Here is a 16,996-nt window from a genome sequence, read left to right as displayed (position 1 = left end):
GTTTTGGTTAGCCTGTGCCAGTCTGTAAAGAGTCTTGGCTCCAGACTCAACAGAACGCACACACCGGGCAAAGGCACATCTGTTGCGGTCAGCGGCTGGCGTTGGGACATGGCTCGGAACGCCAGCGCTTGGGGTCGGGGTTTACCTCACGTGCCCATGTCGTACACCAAGCTTCACGGTAATCAACTGTTAAAGGCCCTCAGTGCATTTTCTGGGTGGTAACCGCTTCCATTTACGGTAACGTTTTCCTATTTATTTTCATTGTAAACCGTTGTGATAAGGCCGTCAACAGTTGCATGTGCTCTGACTGTCAAATTTCTGTTAAATGTAATAAAATCATTTATTTGTATTTAATTACATTTTCTTATAATAAATGTTTAGCAGGTATGGTTTATTGTTTGATATTGGTTAAAATTGTAATTGTCAAGACTGCCTTTTTTTGCCCAACCCTAGTACCATTGCTAATAAATTCTGACATCAAGCCATGAGACATGGCAACCATTTAAAGAACCGTCGGTATCTGCATGAAGTTCTGATTAAAATGAAGTTGTTGTTTCAAGATGTTTGAGCACCCCCATTGACCACCCCCCCTACACACACACTTTTCTTTTTGCTTTTTATCTCTCCGTCTCACCCGCTCTTCTCCTTCCTCGGCTGTTATGCCACCGTGGAGACTGCAACAGTGACTCTATTGTAAGCGGCTGGGAATCGGGCACTGGGCCAATGATGTCATCCTGCCATAGGGAAGACCAGCGGGAACGCCCTCCTGGCGTTTCGGAATGCACTATTTTTTCCTGTTGTTTTCCGGAAGGCGGTGATCAATTTAATTCCACCCTCATCACTCCCCGCTCCAGGGCGGGGAGGTCGGGGGTGGTCTGATGGGTAAAAGGATGGGGAAGGAGGAAGCTAACCATCTTTGGTTCTTTAAAGCGACATGCTTTGCTTTGTTTTGTTTCTTATTTTGGTTTTGTGAGATGTGAGTAATGGGATGCCGTGAAGTCACACCGGTTTGTCGTCGCTGGGCATCGTTACTGAAGAAAATTCTTCAAGGAAAAGGAGCAGACTCCTCACAAAGCGCCAATAGTAATTTGCTTGAATTACAAGCTCTCAAAAGAACCTTGCGAATAATAAATAACTTTTGAAAATCTTTTTTGGGGGTGGGGGTGGTAAAAGAAAATGCAGAAATGGCTTCAAAAGTAACTAACGGGAGACAGATTTTGATGGATTGCTACGGCTGAATAAATTAAAAACTAACATTTGAGTTGACATTCTTATCCTGAACTGGAAAATCTTTGGGTACTGGACAGTTTGCTTCTCCTAAAATTGCCTAAACTAGGGGTCATTACCCTTGTTGAACCCGAAAGCTGCTTCTTTATTACTGAATTTTGCAAAGGAGTACCAGTTTAAAAAAACAAAAACAAGTTATTACTTTGTCATCATTATGTTGTTGTTATAAGAAGTAGGGTTGAAATAGACTCAGTCAATCGCTAAAGCATTTTAATTGTATAAGGGCATTAAGTGATTGCCACATATAAATTATTGGATACTTTTAAAAAGAATTTCCGAAAAACTGATCATGTCAATGATTTGTCATGCAGTAACCAGTAGATATTCCTACAAAATGACCATGACCCATCACTAGTGAGCCATCTCCAGAACCGATCGGCGGGCTACTCAGTTGTTCTTAGAGGTCTACGGACACTACGTTGGTAAACTCTTTCCTAAACATTACTTTAACCCAAGTGATAATGCCACAAGCCCTCTTTGTCAAAATCCACAACAATATTGCTGAACATAAAACCGAGAAGTGGTGCAAAAAGAAGTGCAGGGGAGCCAAATCATCACTGTCAGGTATAAACACTATATGTTCAAATATGGTGAATTCCATTATGTTTGTGAGTGTGATTACCCTCAACCATAGACTTATTTTGCTCGTTGAAGGTCTTGATAATAACCTTCAGGTAGCATCAAAAAAGGGCATGTTCTTCTCTTTGAAATCAACGAAACACTCTGTGGTCAAAAATCGTAGGGGGAGCAATCTGGTCGATGGCTGTGTTTTCATTCCCCCGATCTCCCATGTGATTGATTGTGCGTGAAATCTAAAGCAAGAATTGAAACATTAAAAAAAACAAAAAAACATCGGAGTGCGCTAGCCGACGAGGCGTCTAAGATGTGATTATTGGGAATCACAATTCAACGTTTTCTCCATCACAACAGCATGGAAACTAAACAAACTGTGCCACGCTTTTGGAGATGATTGCATCAGGCTGGCGGAGGTCTCTCGAAGAGTTGGATGAGTGTTTCAATCGCTCCCTGTCATCATAAAACTGAAATACACTTTGATGATGTTTACTGGCTATTTTGCGAAAAATAAATAACTTTTGAAAATCTTTTTTGGGGGTGGGGGTGGTAAAAGAAAATGCAGAAATGGCTTCAAAAGTAACTAACGGGAGACAGATTTTTGACACGCTTCCCGAGCCATCTGCTTTGGGTTAAAGCCTTGAGACAAAAATGGGGGGAGAGAGAGAATAAGAACTGGATAACAGCGAGACGGCTTAAGATTAGGAAAATGCAATATTACAGACAGGTAAAAGGAGTGTTAAAGTTGCGCTTGTTTCTCCAATGCGAAAATGTCTAAACTTGGTCGTGTTTATGAATTCGAATCCACCTAAATATTTAGCAGCAGAGCACAGGACTAATGAGGAGGAATAGTCCTGACACAAGGTGATTTAATGGCTTATTAAATTATTTTTCACTTAGCACAGTCAAATGTCTTATCGTCTAGCCTGGCATTTCTTCAAAGATGTTTTTATGTGATGCATTCTTCAAGATGTCAGTCTCCCTGCCTCCCCTATGTGCCATTCTACCAATCCCCAGTGGGCATAGCCAGCCAGTCTGGCCAGGTCTGCCCCTTGCTGTGCCCCCGTGCTGGATAAGCCCCTGCCTGGAACTTGGGTAGGGCCCTTTGTACAGAGCCATAGGGGTTTTAGTTAGTGTGTGTTTGTATATGTGTTATGTGTGTATAGCATTCACAGCCAAAGGGGAGAAGGGGGTCCTATCTGTGCCTAAGGGCTGCACACCCCCTTCCCCTCCAACGCACCCTCACCATGCGCCCTATTGAGACCTAAGGGAGCGTGAACAATCACCGCAAAACCAAAGAGCTAAGTCCCCTTGTTATACAAGCCCAATTTTCGGGCAAATCCCACCGGTCCGGCACCCCCGCCTCTGCCGTCCGGCAGGGCGGCCCCGCTCGTCGGAGGTTGCCGGGCTTCGTTAAAGCGAGCCGGGCTTCTTTTATGGTCTTATTTAATTAGCCATTCCACAGTAAACTGCCATTCGGCACCAACACTAGACACCCCCCTCCCTCGATTCTCCTCCTGCCTGTCACCCCCAGTATCCCCAAACTGTCTTTCCATTTTCCATGGGTTATAAAATTGGTTTGGACAGTACTGTATTTTCCTGGATTTAATGAATGGGAATTTTCAAAGTTTGCGCACACAAAACACAATCCATGAAATGTCCCAACAGTTGGGTCAACAAACGACAATTCAAGCACGGTTCAATTAAAAGGACCCTAATTTGGGTGGATGACCTAACCCAGCAAATTCTAAAGGATGTAGAAAAAAATGTTGGGTTCTTTGTAAGCAGTGTGCCTGGTTGAAGATTTAACAAGGGTCAAGACTTTAATCCATCAAATGACAAATGTTATACTAAATTAAGACTAACAAGAAATGTTTTATCGATATATGGTTGAGAAAATGTACTAATATTCCCAATACAGTATTAGTCAAAACAATTAATGTTCCTCAGTAAGGTTGCCACACTAGTCAGTCAGTGGAAGTGTGAAAAAACAACCATTATTGGTTAGAGGAATAACCAAACCACTGTTTTGTTTATTGGGAGGTTACGTGGTACATTTACATTTGAGGATAATAAAATAAATGTTAAGGATATTTTGTGCAAAAACACCAAATAGGTTCAAATTGCCCAATTGTTAAAAATCATTTACAGCTCAATTGGTTAAAAAGACAGCCGTTTGAGGCTTTTTGTGATTAAGGACTATACAAATAAACATGACTTCTGTAGCTGTCACTGGCACTGAATAGTGCACAGCAATTACAGCGCATTTTAGAAGTTTCCACACCTGAATGCCCTATTTGTTACAACATCCCATTTATTTCTAAGATTTTGGATTGTCAATTAAAACAAGGAAAATACCAACAACTGCAAACTTTGCTATACTCAAGAAGGGGGAGTGCTGCTGGCCCCCACGGGGCAATTCTAGCTTGCTCTGTGGACATCCAAAGGCCCATGGAAGGAAGACAATGGACGCTGACCGTTCTACAGTAACTGGCTCAGTCCGACTGTCCCCGTCGCCCACTGAGCCGTCTTTCCTGGAACCCTAATCAATGACCGTAAGGGCACCAAGACACACACACACACACACAGGTTTAATTTCCTCTGCGCAACTTGCCGAGTGGACGCTACAGTTAATCGATGAGTCGACAATGCAATCAATTAAGAAAAAATAAATATTCCTGTTAAAATATTGATAAACTTCAGTTTACCAAAATATTAGTCAGCCCACGTTTGTGAGTGCAACAAATTATTGACCATGCTGGAAGTCTCATTAAAATATAATGATTTGTAATTATTTTAGCTTCTCATGACGGATTTTGACTTTTCTGGAAAATAATGATTACCATTTATTCTGATTTTTTATTATAAGTGCCAAAGCACTGTAATTAAATAATGATGTTCTAGAACTTGTAAATTGAAATCTAGGCAGTTTTCATTCATCTGATGTGTAGACTATAGCAAAGCAATTAGTAAATGAATCAAATATTTAACATATATTTTTGCACCCATACCCCAAAAAAGGCTCAACTCAACTTTATAAAAGACATTTATAGTCTACCTTTACTAGAAAAAGTTTGTGTAATCAACATTTTCTAAGATGCAAATATTTCTGAAAAGTGTATTTTACTGCATTCCACAACAACAACAAAAAAGGATTAAATTGACAGTGTAATTCCAATGATTTGCTGCCTAAGTATGTGGAACTCACTAGCACTCCAGGGCATCGGACAACATTCAGACATCGCTGGATGTGCGCCCTCTAGCGACCGAACCAAAGGAAATTCACTAATTGGAACAGAAAAGAATAAAAATATATAAATATACGAAATAAACCAAATGAAAAAAATACAAAACTTAAAGGAGTATAGCTGCATTTAAAAAAAATCTCTTGTGCTAAACGCATCGGCAGGGTCCATAATGAGTGCTTAGCTTGGGAAAAGTTCCGTTCAGTCATCCCTGGCCATTTATAGCCTTAATTACGCGCCTATTTTGTGACCCCGGAGTTCAACAGGGCCAATTCCTGTGTAGACCTAAATCCTGATGAACAAAGGTGGAATGTGATGCCCTCTTTCTCCCCCCGCACCTTCTCCGCTCCGTCTAAACGTTTCCCATCCATCCATCCCGAGTTCGACCGCCGCATTGACAGCGTATTGAAACTATTAGCGCATCTCGGGGACTCGCGATGAATCAAGATGGTCTGAGCCGAAGCCCAAACCCTCGCAGGCGGATGGGGAGCGTGTGTTTGTTAGACCCGTCAGGGTCTATGATTGTGCCTGGCATTTTCCACGTTTCGAGTGTACAGGGAGGGGTTGGAGCGTCGAGGGGGGAGTGGCACTGTCAATCAGTGAGAGTGGCCCGGGGTGGGCAGGCCCCTCTGACACTTTGCAACATCGGAGGGGGATATTTAACTTGGGAGCGAGCGCCCACTCGCTTACAGACACTCTCACCCACGTACGCGGTGTGCTTCGGTTCTGAGAAGGGCGCCAACTCTCTCTCTCCCTCTCTCTCGCTCTGTCCCTTGAGATATCTCTCGCGTTTCCCCCACCCCTTCTTTCCCTTTCCGTGGCTCTCTCTCCCTCTAGGATACTCACGCACTCGCTCCTCCGGCGAGGAGCCACTCAAGTTGGGGAGCTTGTGGCATCCAGGATTTGTGTTTTGGGGGCACATTTTGGGACTTTCGCCATGCACGAGAGAGAACTTCCGACATATTGAGGAAACCCTCGCCGCTTTTTATTATTACGTGGAATAATAAGAATATTTTGAGCTTTCTCTGGAGACGTGAGAAAGTCATCTGTTGGGATACTATAAAACTTTTTTTTTGCTGTAAAGAAAGTGAACGGATGGTAGTCCCGCAAGGGCGCGCGCCTTGTGCGTAAAGACGCACCACGGAGCGCCGTCATCTCCTGACTCGTTCCGCTGCGACTTCAGAGTCGTCCCTGTGGTAACCATGGCAACCGAAAGGAGCCCAAAGTGAATCCAAAGACATTCGGGTCCTTTCAACCCGTTTGGGTGGCGCGCTGTGTGCCACCACCGGTATAGCATCGCCCCGCGAGTGGACTTGTCCAATCCACGAAGTAAAAGTGTCAATTGGCACATTTGTTTAAAAAGAAATCCTAAAAAGAAGAAAAGATGGGCGTCTCTCATCCTCCGCTGCTTCTCTACATGCTGCTGTGCATCCACGTTGGAGTGTGCCAACACTACCTCCGCCTGCGTCCGTCTCCCAGCGACCACCTGCCCGTGCCCGACCTCAAGGAGGACCCCGACCCGGATTACGACCCGCGAGAGCAGGACCTGTCCGAGCGGACTCTGCGAAAAAAGCTTGGCAGCCACTTTGACCCCAACTTCATGTCCGTCGGTGCACCCGCGGCTCCGCCGCCGCCGTCGGGCAATCACTCGGCAGCGGACTTCAAGCTGCATGGACCCATGCCCAGCGAGATCAAGAAGCTGGAGCTGAGCGAGACCCCTTACGGGAAGCGCGTCAAGGTGGGGAAGAAGGCGCGCAGGAAATTCCTGCAGTGGCTGTGGACCTACACGCACTGCCCCGTGGTCTACACCTGGAAGGATTTGGGGGTGAGGTTCTGGCCCCGCTACATCAAGGAGGGCAACTGCTTCTCAGAGCGCTCCTGCTCCTTCCCCGAGGGCATGTCTTGCAAGCCCGTCAAGTCCATCAACAAAGTTTTCCTGCGGTGGTACTGCCAAGGTTTTTTAAGACAGAAATACTGCACGTGGATACAGGTGCAGTACCCGATCATCTCAGAGTGCAAGTGCTCGTGCTGATCCCTGCCATGTTCCGAGGAGCTGGATGCTTATGTGTGGAGTGGACTGGTTTCTATTGCACTGTTAACTCTCTTGCAGGAGGTGGGCACCATAGCAAATCTATTTTTTTATATAGCAATTTAAAAACAAAAAGTGAAAATACCAACCATGTACATATTTAAGAGGGACGCAGCTATTTTTTTCTAATCGAACCAGGACCATTATTTTATCGACACCCCTGAGAGACGTTTCGGGTTGAAGGGGGCAGGGACAGCAGCACTTCATATGGAAGAGCTTTTTGAGAGACAATGATGACGCATATTATGCTACACCTCTCCAAGAGGTGAACTCTTTTCTTTGTATGTTTGTTTGTATGACTTATTTCACTGCAATGCTGCCTAGATTTTTTTCTTTTTGTATAATAATAATATCAATATTAATTAAGTTGTATAAAACACAAAAAACAGAAGTTGAGGTTAAAGATTATATATAAAGGCGTGAACTCAGCTTTTTTTCTCCTTTTGGGAATCATAGAATTGTAGAAATACATCTGTACGTTTTATTTATTATTTTAACGATTGTGAGTATAGAACATAAGGACAGAGAAAAGCAGAATATACCAGAAAATAAACTATGGGAGATGTCTACTTGAATTATCAAGCCAACAAACGAGAAAAAAAATACACAACAAATAAACAACTGAAAAAAGCATCCAAGTGTACATGTCATGATCACCTTTCTAGCAATAAAGTCCATGTTTTCATCATGCGTGTAAGATATTGCGTATTTTTGCGTGCACAGTAAAGTTTATGGTGGAACTGGCACGCGTGGTTTTAACCGGTGGGAGGAGTAGAAAGAGTTTAGCCGTGAAAAGGGCCCACATTCAACCCCAACACCCCCCACCCTTTCCTCGCTGCTGAGGTGTTAACATAATGGCTCAAATATGATGCAGACGTTTCAAGCGCTGTCTGTCTGCAGACTCTGGACGCCGCACACAAGTTCCACTGAGGTATTTGGAGACCGGCGCCTATTCTAGTCTGACCACCCCTCGCTGAAAGGAGGAGGGTGGTGGTAAAGGACGAGGGAAAAAATAAAAAACAAAACCCGTGAATCATTGCTTAATATCTTCATTCCCGACTGCAAAATCTCAAAAAGAGATAAAGACTAACGACTCACAAATTGTGCATGCGTGACTCAGACCAGCCCCGCATGCACAGGAGGCACATTTGCGGGCTCGTTTTGACACTTGCCGCCCAGTCATTGTGACAGGAGTCATTGAAGGATTTGCTAAGCAAGGGAGGCTGGGAAGCAGAGCGGCAGCGTGCCAGCTTAAAAAAAATGCAGGGTGGGGGGCTGCTTTCCTTACTGTCAGCTTCTTTCTTGATGATGCCTCGAGTTTTTTTTTTTTTTCGAAAGTGCGTCTGTGACTCGACGGCGCCACTCAGCCGCCCCCTCTCGACTGTGCAGAATGAAGCACTTTGGGAAACAGTAACCCTTTCAGCCTCTGCCCGGAGAGTATTTTAGAAGCGTGTGAAAGGCAATACGCCGCTCAGCATGGCTCCAGCCACCGAGCTGCGCAAGAAGACCCCTTGGCTTGCGTGTGCCGCCGTCATCCCGGAGAGTTGGGGGTCTCAAGCGATCCCAGAGGGAACTGCAGCCATGTGGCTAAGAAACTAGTGTCATTAATGAGACTCGATCTGTTATGGTTTGCAACATGAAAACCTACACCGGCACCACTTAATGTGATGCAATCATATCATCATTCAGCGTTGACATCTTTGCCATTTACAGTATTTAATTTGATTTTGGTATCAATCTGCTCAAACGATTTCAAGGACTTGAAAACAATTGTGTCGAAAATAACCAAAATTGGTTCAAAGATGGACTGATGTCACCCAAATTTCTGTCTTTTAAGCAAAAACGGCCAATTAACCAGAGTACCTGTAATAGATAGACACTTTTGACCAACGTTGAATTCTTCGTGACCCAATTAGTATTAGTTGCATTATTACTTTACTGAAGACTGCAAATCTGCATGATAAATCATACCTGCCAACATGACAGTTTAAGCATTAGACAACTGCTTTTCACCCTTTAAAAACACCTAACACTTTTTAAATAAAACCCACCGCTTTTTTAAATTGAATAAAATAAAAAAAAGATTGAAAAACAGTATTTTAGTCATGACTGCTTTATTTTGAAGTCAGACTAAGTCTTTTTGCGTGAATAAACTGTTTCAGTAATTTTATTAGGTTTCATCTTAATTATATTTGGTAAAGGTTTGCTACTTCAGGTTTTAAACAAGTACATATTGCTTGACTTTGTGTTTGTTTTATTTCCAATATCTGGAGACGGACAGTGTTTTTAAGTGTAAAAATAGTGCAAAATAAAATCTACCACTTTTTAATGCCCCAAAAAATTGCATAAGAAGATATAGATTTTGCCATTTAAAAAAAGTGTCCTAGACCAAGATCAGTCAAAATCATGAAAAATCTTGGTTGATTAGTATGAAATAAAATAAAAACCTGTTGCTTTTGTTCTCAAATCCAGCAATGAGCGGTTCCCACTAATTTAAAGAGAATGCAAAGAACAAGAATAAAAAATAAAAAGCTCCATGAGTAAATGGGGACTGTCCGGCTTATTTGTCACAGCAGAGGACGTATCCAATCCTCAAATAAGCCACTGTTAAGAGGCTCCTGTCTTCACTTGCTGGAAACCTGCCAACATGGCCTAATTTACTACTTCACACCATTCACCGAAGCTTAAATGCTCATTGGCAAATATCGAAGCAAATGCGTTACAAGGAACTCCTCGCGATGAACACGGCCGACTTCTCTGTGGGAGCGTGATGAAAGTGGAATGGAGGCCAGTTAAAAGTTGGGTCCTATACGAACAATCATTGGGGTAAAGGTCACGTTGGGCATACATGCAAAAAATATACTGACGGTGGCGGAAAAAATACAGTCACTATAAATTAAGCACAAAGAAAAACAAAGAAAAACCAAAAACACCCCCACTTTTGTCACTTCAAAGAGTTGGCCCAAAATCTTGGTCAACAATGGATCAAACAATTAACGTGGGTCAGTGTCACCCAACCTTTGAGTTGGTTTCTCCCAAAAATGCACTGTTGGATAACAACCCAGACTGATGCCGCATGTTAATATAAAAACATGAGTTATTTAATAAAAAAAACTCCCTATTCATATCGATAATATAAAATTGAGTTGGAATTTCCATTGCCCATTATAAATGTGTTTGCATCCAAAAAACAAAATCTAAAATGATCCAGGTGAATAAATCTACAGGTGATTGTTTTACACAGATGCCTCAAATGTGTTGCAGGTAAGTTGACTTAAAACTGTGGTCGAATAAATGACCTCAGATGTTTGGTCTTAGAACATGTAACTAGGCATCCATTATATGATGTGATACCCACATGACATCCATATTTCCAGGTGTTTACGGTCCCAACTAGCCTGGTTTCTCTTTCTCACTTGTACAGTTTGCACTCCTTTTGAATAGTGCTCCCTAGTTTTCACTGAACTATCTGAAATGTCTTAACATTTTAGAGTAAAGTCTAAATTGTTGCTCCAAAAAGTCAAACGTTCTTTTGAATAGTTAGGATAATTAACTCTTCAATTATCAAAGCTTAAGTGGTGACTTCTCAAGAGAAAATGCTTGTAATCATTCTGGGACTGTTGTTCTTAAGCCCTTGATAAAAAATGCATGCAAACAATACACACAGTGATGCAGAGACAACGCTGCATGGCTGTAACCAAGGCCCAAACCCCATGGTGGTAAAAGCCAGTGAGTCAGCAGAGTTGAGGTTATTGATGATGACAGGGTATTAGATGGAACACTGAAAGGGGGGTTGGTGGGTGGATCACACACAAACATGCACAAATTTACCACATGAATTAGTGGTCTGACTGACGGAATGTTCGGTATCATCCGCTGTATCTGTGTCAAATATTAGTGAGCACTTGCGGGAGCCAATAAACAAGTATAGTCAATCTGAGAAAAAAAATCTAGGGAGTGCACCGATGTGAGGAGTTCAAGACACTAAACAGAACCATTTTCAAATTTTACTAAACCGCTAGTAGTTGATAAGAGGGTGTACTGACTTCACAATGTTAAACGTGCAAGTGTTTTGTCAAAAGGGGAAGCTAACCAAAAAAGGTTTTTGCAATGAAGAAAAAATAAGAATTTGCCGCTTTCTTCACGTTCCGTAAATGCGCAATTATTCAGAAGGAAAACAAATTTTGAGTTGGCTTCCCATTGAAAGCAGTGCTAGACATTTCCCCTTTACCAAAGTACCAAAAATCAACGATTGGTCAGCAAGGCTAAAAGTCGATCAATTTTATGTTCGCAAGGTCTTTTGTAAGCGTTCCAAAAGCTCCTCTTTGTGCCTTTGTCAGCGCTTTGATACTGATCCCGGATCAGGAGCCCAGCATGATCTCAATGCATCCATCAGGTCCACGACTTGACCCTGATTCGAGTCTCGGCAGGCACGGGATTCATGGCGTGCCATGACATCAACACAGCAGCACAACAGGTGACGGCAGTCGAAAAAACAGGCGATGGAAATTGAACCCCTCAACCCCGGCTCATCACCGTCAAGCGGGGCTTAGGACAATTAAGCGCGTAGGCAGGAAATGCGTGCGATGCCGCAAAGAGCCGCGAGCACGTTCAACACTCTGTCTTGGTTTCTCCGACTCTGGTTGGCACTTCGTTTAGGAGATCATTTATTACACGTGGCAATGTGTGGCAGCTCACTGGGGAGTGCAACACATTCTTTGGTGGCTCAAGGGCATAATACAGCCAATTTAAGGATCTTCTATAAAAAGATAGAAGCCGAAAATTGTAACAAGACTAATAGAAAGTAGGATGAACAATTGTGCTTTATTAACATTTACTTAAAGGTGGTGCCCATAATTTTTTAAACATTCTACTTGCCGAAATCATCATTGCAGCCTTTGTCAAGCTGCCAGTGTTCCGCGTGCATGAACGTGTGTCTCTCAGATGCGCTCAAAACATTTTTTTTGTAATCTTTTGTGGGGTTTAGGTTGGCATATGGACTGTATTTGAAACGGCTCTTTTCTCAATTTCACCATTTAAGTCCTAGAAAATAGGAAAACCTCGAGCATCCGTGTGAAATCACACAAACCCCCAGGCCCCTAAAACCCAGCCTTCTGTATACAGCCTAATGCGCTCCGTGGCCGGAGCACAGACGATACTTATCCTAATTGATAACTTGCCAATTTTAAACACTAAAGGCAAATTTTCCAATTTGGTGCAATTTGTCTCAACGCTGATTAGGCATTACTGCAAGAGCTCCAAAGTGTGAGGCCATACTTTGAATGGAGACGTGGGTGGCATAGGACGAATACGGCTGAATAAATATAGTTCTGTTGCCATGGCAACACCAGCAAAGGGCGACATCATTGGGCATGTTTTAGTCTGGAAAAAAACTTCTCCAGAAACAAAAAAAAACAACACTACGACTCATAAGTCCATAGTAAGTACTGAACTTTTGTGTGATATTATTACTCATTACTCTGGGATGGAATATATCATTAAATTCTGAACCATACAAACACACTTCATCACACAGACACGAAAACTACCACGAAAGTCGCAAAAATACATGAAATAATATTAATTTGCTTCCTGTTCATGAAATGACCACTCTACTTACTTAAATGTCCCTCCATCAATACACATGCTAGAAGTTCTCCAGTAATTGGACCATATATTTGCAATATCCATCTTTGTGATGGCACGCGCACACGCACACAGACTCTTCCCCCTCACAGTGTGTGCAGTAGCTGTCTCCGAGTACCCCTCTGTGCGTCTAGATGGCATGCTGAGAATGTTTACTTTCGCCGCAGTGTGTATTTACAGAGCCTAATAGTTTTTAGGCCGCAATGGCGCCTTGCTTCGTAACATGTGTACAACGTAGCGAGTTCTTACTCATGAACACACACTCACAGAGCACACACATCAGCTTTTCTGAACAATAAATCTAACATGCCCAATTTGAAGGCGAATCTAATGATGCCAAGTGATGAGAATGTCAGAATGTGGTGGTTAGAGCCTCGGTGATTGCGAAAAATGGCTCGTGTGGCTCCATAAATACAGCAAAGGCCAGAGGGCATAAGCGTAAGTGCACTCAAGGCCCACCATGAATGGATACATGATTCCTTTAAAAGGTGACATAAGGAACCCTGAAATTTGTCATCGTGACAGTCCTTGACGGTGGCGATTATGTGGGGCACCAACCACCGGGTTAGACTGCAAGACCAGAAAACCATTCAAAGAAAGCCTTCATTTCAGTATTATGTCAATGTAATCAGTATACCAGTGTAAAAGTGGGATATTTGTGTGCAGTTGATAGCTCATGTTATGATTTAAACATATGTATTCCGATTGCTGTTAACTAACTTTAATATGAATATTTAACACAGAAACACAAGTATTTAAGCAGAGCCAAAGTTTCATTGACGATCATTAAATGCTCTGATCTTACTTTTTATAACTTACAGAAAGCAACGGTCGAACATTCATTTCTTAACTCTTTGAGACCGAGTGACAAGAACTCTCGTCATTGATCAGCTACAGAGGAATTGGCCACTTTAGAGAACTAAGTCTGTATAAAAGCAATGGGAGTTTTATATATACTGTACCAGCCATGGTCAGTAGAGGGCTACATTGAACTATTTTTAAAATTTGTGTTTAAATGACACAAATTTGGATGCCAAGCTTCAGTTCAGAACCTACTCTGATTAACGCTGTAAATCATGACATTGTAGGGATAACTGCGTCCTTTAACCGGCAAATTGTCACTGCTTCATTCAGCTAATTGAAGCAGCATAGCAGGCACTGAATACTCAATGGCTCTCAGAGCACAATGAGGCTAAAGGAACAAAACGAGTGAAAATAACTGAGTGCATGACTTGGGCCGCTGAACCTGATGTTCTGACGCCTGGCTGTCTGTCGTATTCAACCGAGGTGCTCCATTCACGCCAAGGGATGTTGGAGGGGGGCTCTGCCTCAGGGTTACGGACGTGTTTGTGTGCAGAGAGGGTAGGGGGGTTGGGGGCCGGGCACGGCAAGCAGCATAGAATGCTCAGTGACGGGTTACCAAAAGCAGAGCACCCAAGGGGGGGACAATGGGACCCAGGAAATTCCTGACATAACCCCAATACACGGGAGAGGAAGCGGAATAGGGGGGATTTATTGGTGTCAGTGGCCCCTTCACTTCACCAGGAGAAGTGGGCACCTCTTTTGGCCCCTTTCAGCATTGGAAACGGACTGAAACAAGGCGCCTTGCACTCCTTGCGACACCTAATCACTCTTGGAAAGAAGAACTGCCAATTAGGGAAGGGATGTATTTGGGACAAGTTGGAAGTTTTAAGGCCTGGGTATAAGGGGATAGAAAAAAGGTACAACATTAATCCAACGACGACACCTTTTCCAACCATAGTTTCATCCATTTAAAAATGCAAACAGAGCTTACATAACACGTAAACCCCAAAAAGCTGATTTGCCTCTCAACTTATTCTGTATTTTTATTTTTTAAAAATGGAAAGAGTGGTTTTGTGTAAGGGGGCAGAGCAACTGAATAGTTAATGCATCCGTGGCACAGTTCGTAGATCGTGGGTTCAAATCCAGCAACCAGGTTTCCTGTGCGGATGTGCTCCCTGTGCTTGCGTGAGTTTCCTCCTGGGAGTCTGGTCCCCCCCCCCCACATTCCAAAAACATGCTTGTCAGGTTAATTGGCTGGTCCAAATTGTCCGTAGGTGTGAATGAGCGAGTGAGCTGTCTCTCTGTGCCCTTCAACTAGCTGGCAACCGGTTTACGATGTCCCCTATTCACAGCCCGAAGGTACCTGGGACGGGCACCAGCTTCCCCGCCACCCTACTAAGGATAAGCGGTGCAGAGGATGGATTTTGTGCAGCAGTTTAATTACGGGATGCTGGGCCCGAGTCCCCTGCTTAAATCAACCGATTCATATTAAAGGAAATTAGGACATCGGGATTACCATTCAGTATTGCTAAAAATACATGATATAGATATAAAGAAACAAAGAACTGTTTGATAATTGAAACCTCACGGACAACACAGGAACCTGTCAAAAATCTTCAAGGTTGTCGATTCAGAAAATAAGAATTTGCTTACAAATTCTAGATCAGGGATCAGGAGTCTATGGGCCACCAGCCACATCTGGCTATTGTCATGAATCCATAGGGCTCAGAGATCACATAGAACTTGCGCAATAATTTACTGTATTTTTTATGCGAAGCCGATTGACACACGTGCAATGCCGAGACGATCGTAATGATGTAGTGTTTGGTCCATTATATATAGGACACAATTTCATCTACATTTTACTCTCAAGGTGTAACACCAATAATAATTAAAAAAATAGACCCCACTTTGGCTGTAAATCACTAAATAATAATTTATATGAAAGTTCATTAATTAATCTATGTTTGTTTTTGAGACACTTTCTGATGCAAATTGACAGAACAAATGTTAAACACCCAAAAGCTCTCGCAAAGCACCTCGAGCAATTCGTTTGGTGAGTGGTAGGGATGGCCAGAAGCACTCTTCCTTGCCCAGCTCCCTCTGCACTAAAGGTAAATACATTGGTATCGTCGTTTGCAGTATTTTGTGGCATTTTTACAAAAGAACTTTGCTCACACATTGTTTTGGATACATTATCCATTATCTGCACCGCTTATCCTCAGTAGAGTTGCGGGGATGTTGGAGCTCATCCCAGCTATCTTCGGACAGTGGGCAGGGGACACCCTGAACTGGTTGCCAGCCAGGTGCAGGGCACACAGACGGTCAACTCACTCGCCCATTCAAACCTAGGGACAATTTGGACCGGCTAATTAACCTGACATGCATGTTTTTGGAACGTGGGAGGAAACCAGAGTGCCCGGAGGAAACTTACGCAAGCACAGGGAGAATATGCAAACTCCAAACAGGAAGGTTCGATCTCATGACCTCAGAACTGTGCCGCGCACCCGGTAATCACTGCGCCGCCGCCCTGATGACTCCATTAATGAGGACACAAATGATGGTCAAAATGAGCTTCAACACAATTAAGTAACTGCGGGAAGAAGACGAAATGTAAGTGGTTTATTTATATTCATATTGGACACAGGCTCTGGTATTAAATCGTTTTATATATTTTATCAAATCCTGTACCCCTGTACTAGGTTACACATTTTTTTATATCAGATTGTTGTGTACAATTATACTCATTGAGGCTTAATTAAAACACGATCATATGCCTTATCGCACGCACACACATATGAACTTATGTCTTTGCTAAATAAAGTCTCCATTAATGAATCACATATTTACATTTCTCTCGGTTCGCATGTTCAGTCAATTTGAATGGGTTCTAATGAAAGGAGCCAAAATGGCAAACTGAGCAAATACTGCCATCCAGCGGCAAACAAAGCTTCCAGTCAGTCAACATTTAAGTACAGTAAATGGTAAATGGTCTGCATTTATATAGTGCTTTTCAAGTCAATGGAGACCTCCCAAAGTCTACTTGGGCGTCAATGGCAAACCAAATTAATCATAAGTTTGGAAAACTCACCGTTCTTTTAGAAGAAGAAAAAAAAACTTTTTTGATTCTGAACACTGGAATTCTTGCTGCCACCAGTTAACCGCAATAACTAGACAGAGTTGGCGTTTCTTTAAAACAATAATAATAAACTAAATGACGCAGAAATTAATGCATACATGAATTCCAACCTTAGGATAGGAACAGGCAGGGCTAAAATGAAAATAAAAAAGTACAACTGTCCAAAGATCCTGGACAAAAACTGTAATGTGTTAAGGTGCTCTGGATTCTGCA

General features: G+C 42.8%; 1 protein-coding gene and 2 long non-coding RNA genes across 4 annotated transcripts in view; 1 reads left to right on the top strand and 2 right to left on the bottom strand.

Moving 5' to 3' along the window:
- The window catches only part of LOC148347630 (uncharacterized), a 58,249-nt gene that overhangs the window by 25,985 nt on the left and 15,268 nt on the right, over nt 1-16,996 (bottom strand). The gene's annotated exons all lie outside the window — the stretch shown is intronic.
- Nucleotides 5,808-7,879, top strand: nog2 (noggin 2). The gene has a single exon (XM_088323412.1). The coding sequence runs from the start codon at nt 6,490-6,492 to the stop codon at nt 7,135-7,137; it is 648 nt and encodes a 215-aa protein (XP_088179538.1). The 5' UTR covers nt 5,808-6,489; the 3' UTR covers nt 7,138-7,879.
- LOC148347635 (uncharacterized) lies at nt 14,670-16,994 on the bottom strand. Of its 2 annotated transcripts, none has more exons than XR_015847812.1 (4): nt 16,736-16,994; nt 16,079-16,237; nt 15,823-15,992; nt 14,670-15,752 (listed from the first exon to the last, which is right to left on the bottom strand). It is a non-coding gene; the product is annotated as an uncharacterized LOC148347635 (long non-coding RNA). The 2 variants fall into 2 exon arrangements; XR_015847813.1 differs by having other exon boundaries at nt 14,670-15,747.

Source organism: Urocampus carinirostris, chromosome 19 (assembly GCF_059441175.1).
Source record: "Urocampus carinirostris isolate Australia breed hairy pipefish chromosome 19, RoL_Ucar_1.0, whole genome shotgun sequence".
Classification (NCBI taxonomy): Eukaryota; Metazoa; Chordata; class Actinopteri; order Syngnathiformes; family Syngnathidae; genus Urocampus; species Urocampus carinirostris.
Note: the sequence above shows the minus strand (reverse complement) of the source record. Positions and strands in the feature narration are given on the sequence as shown.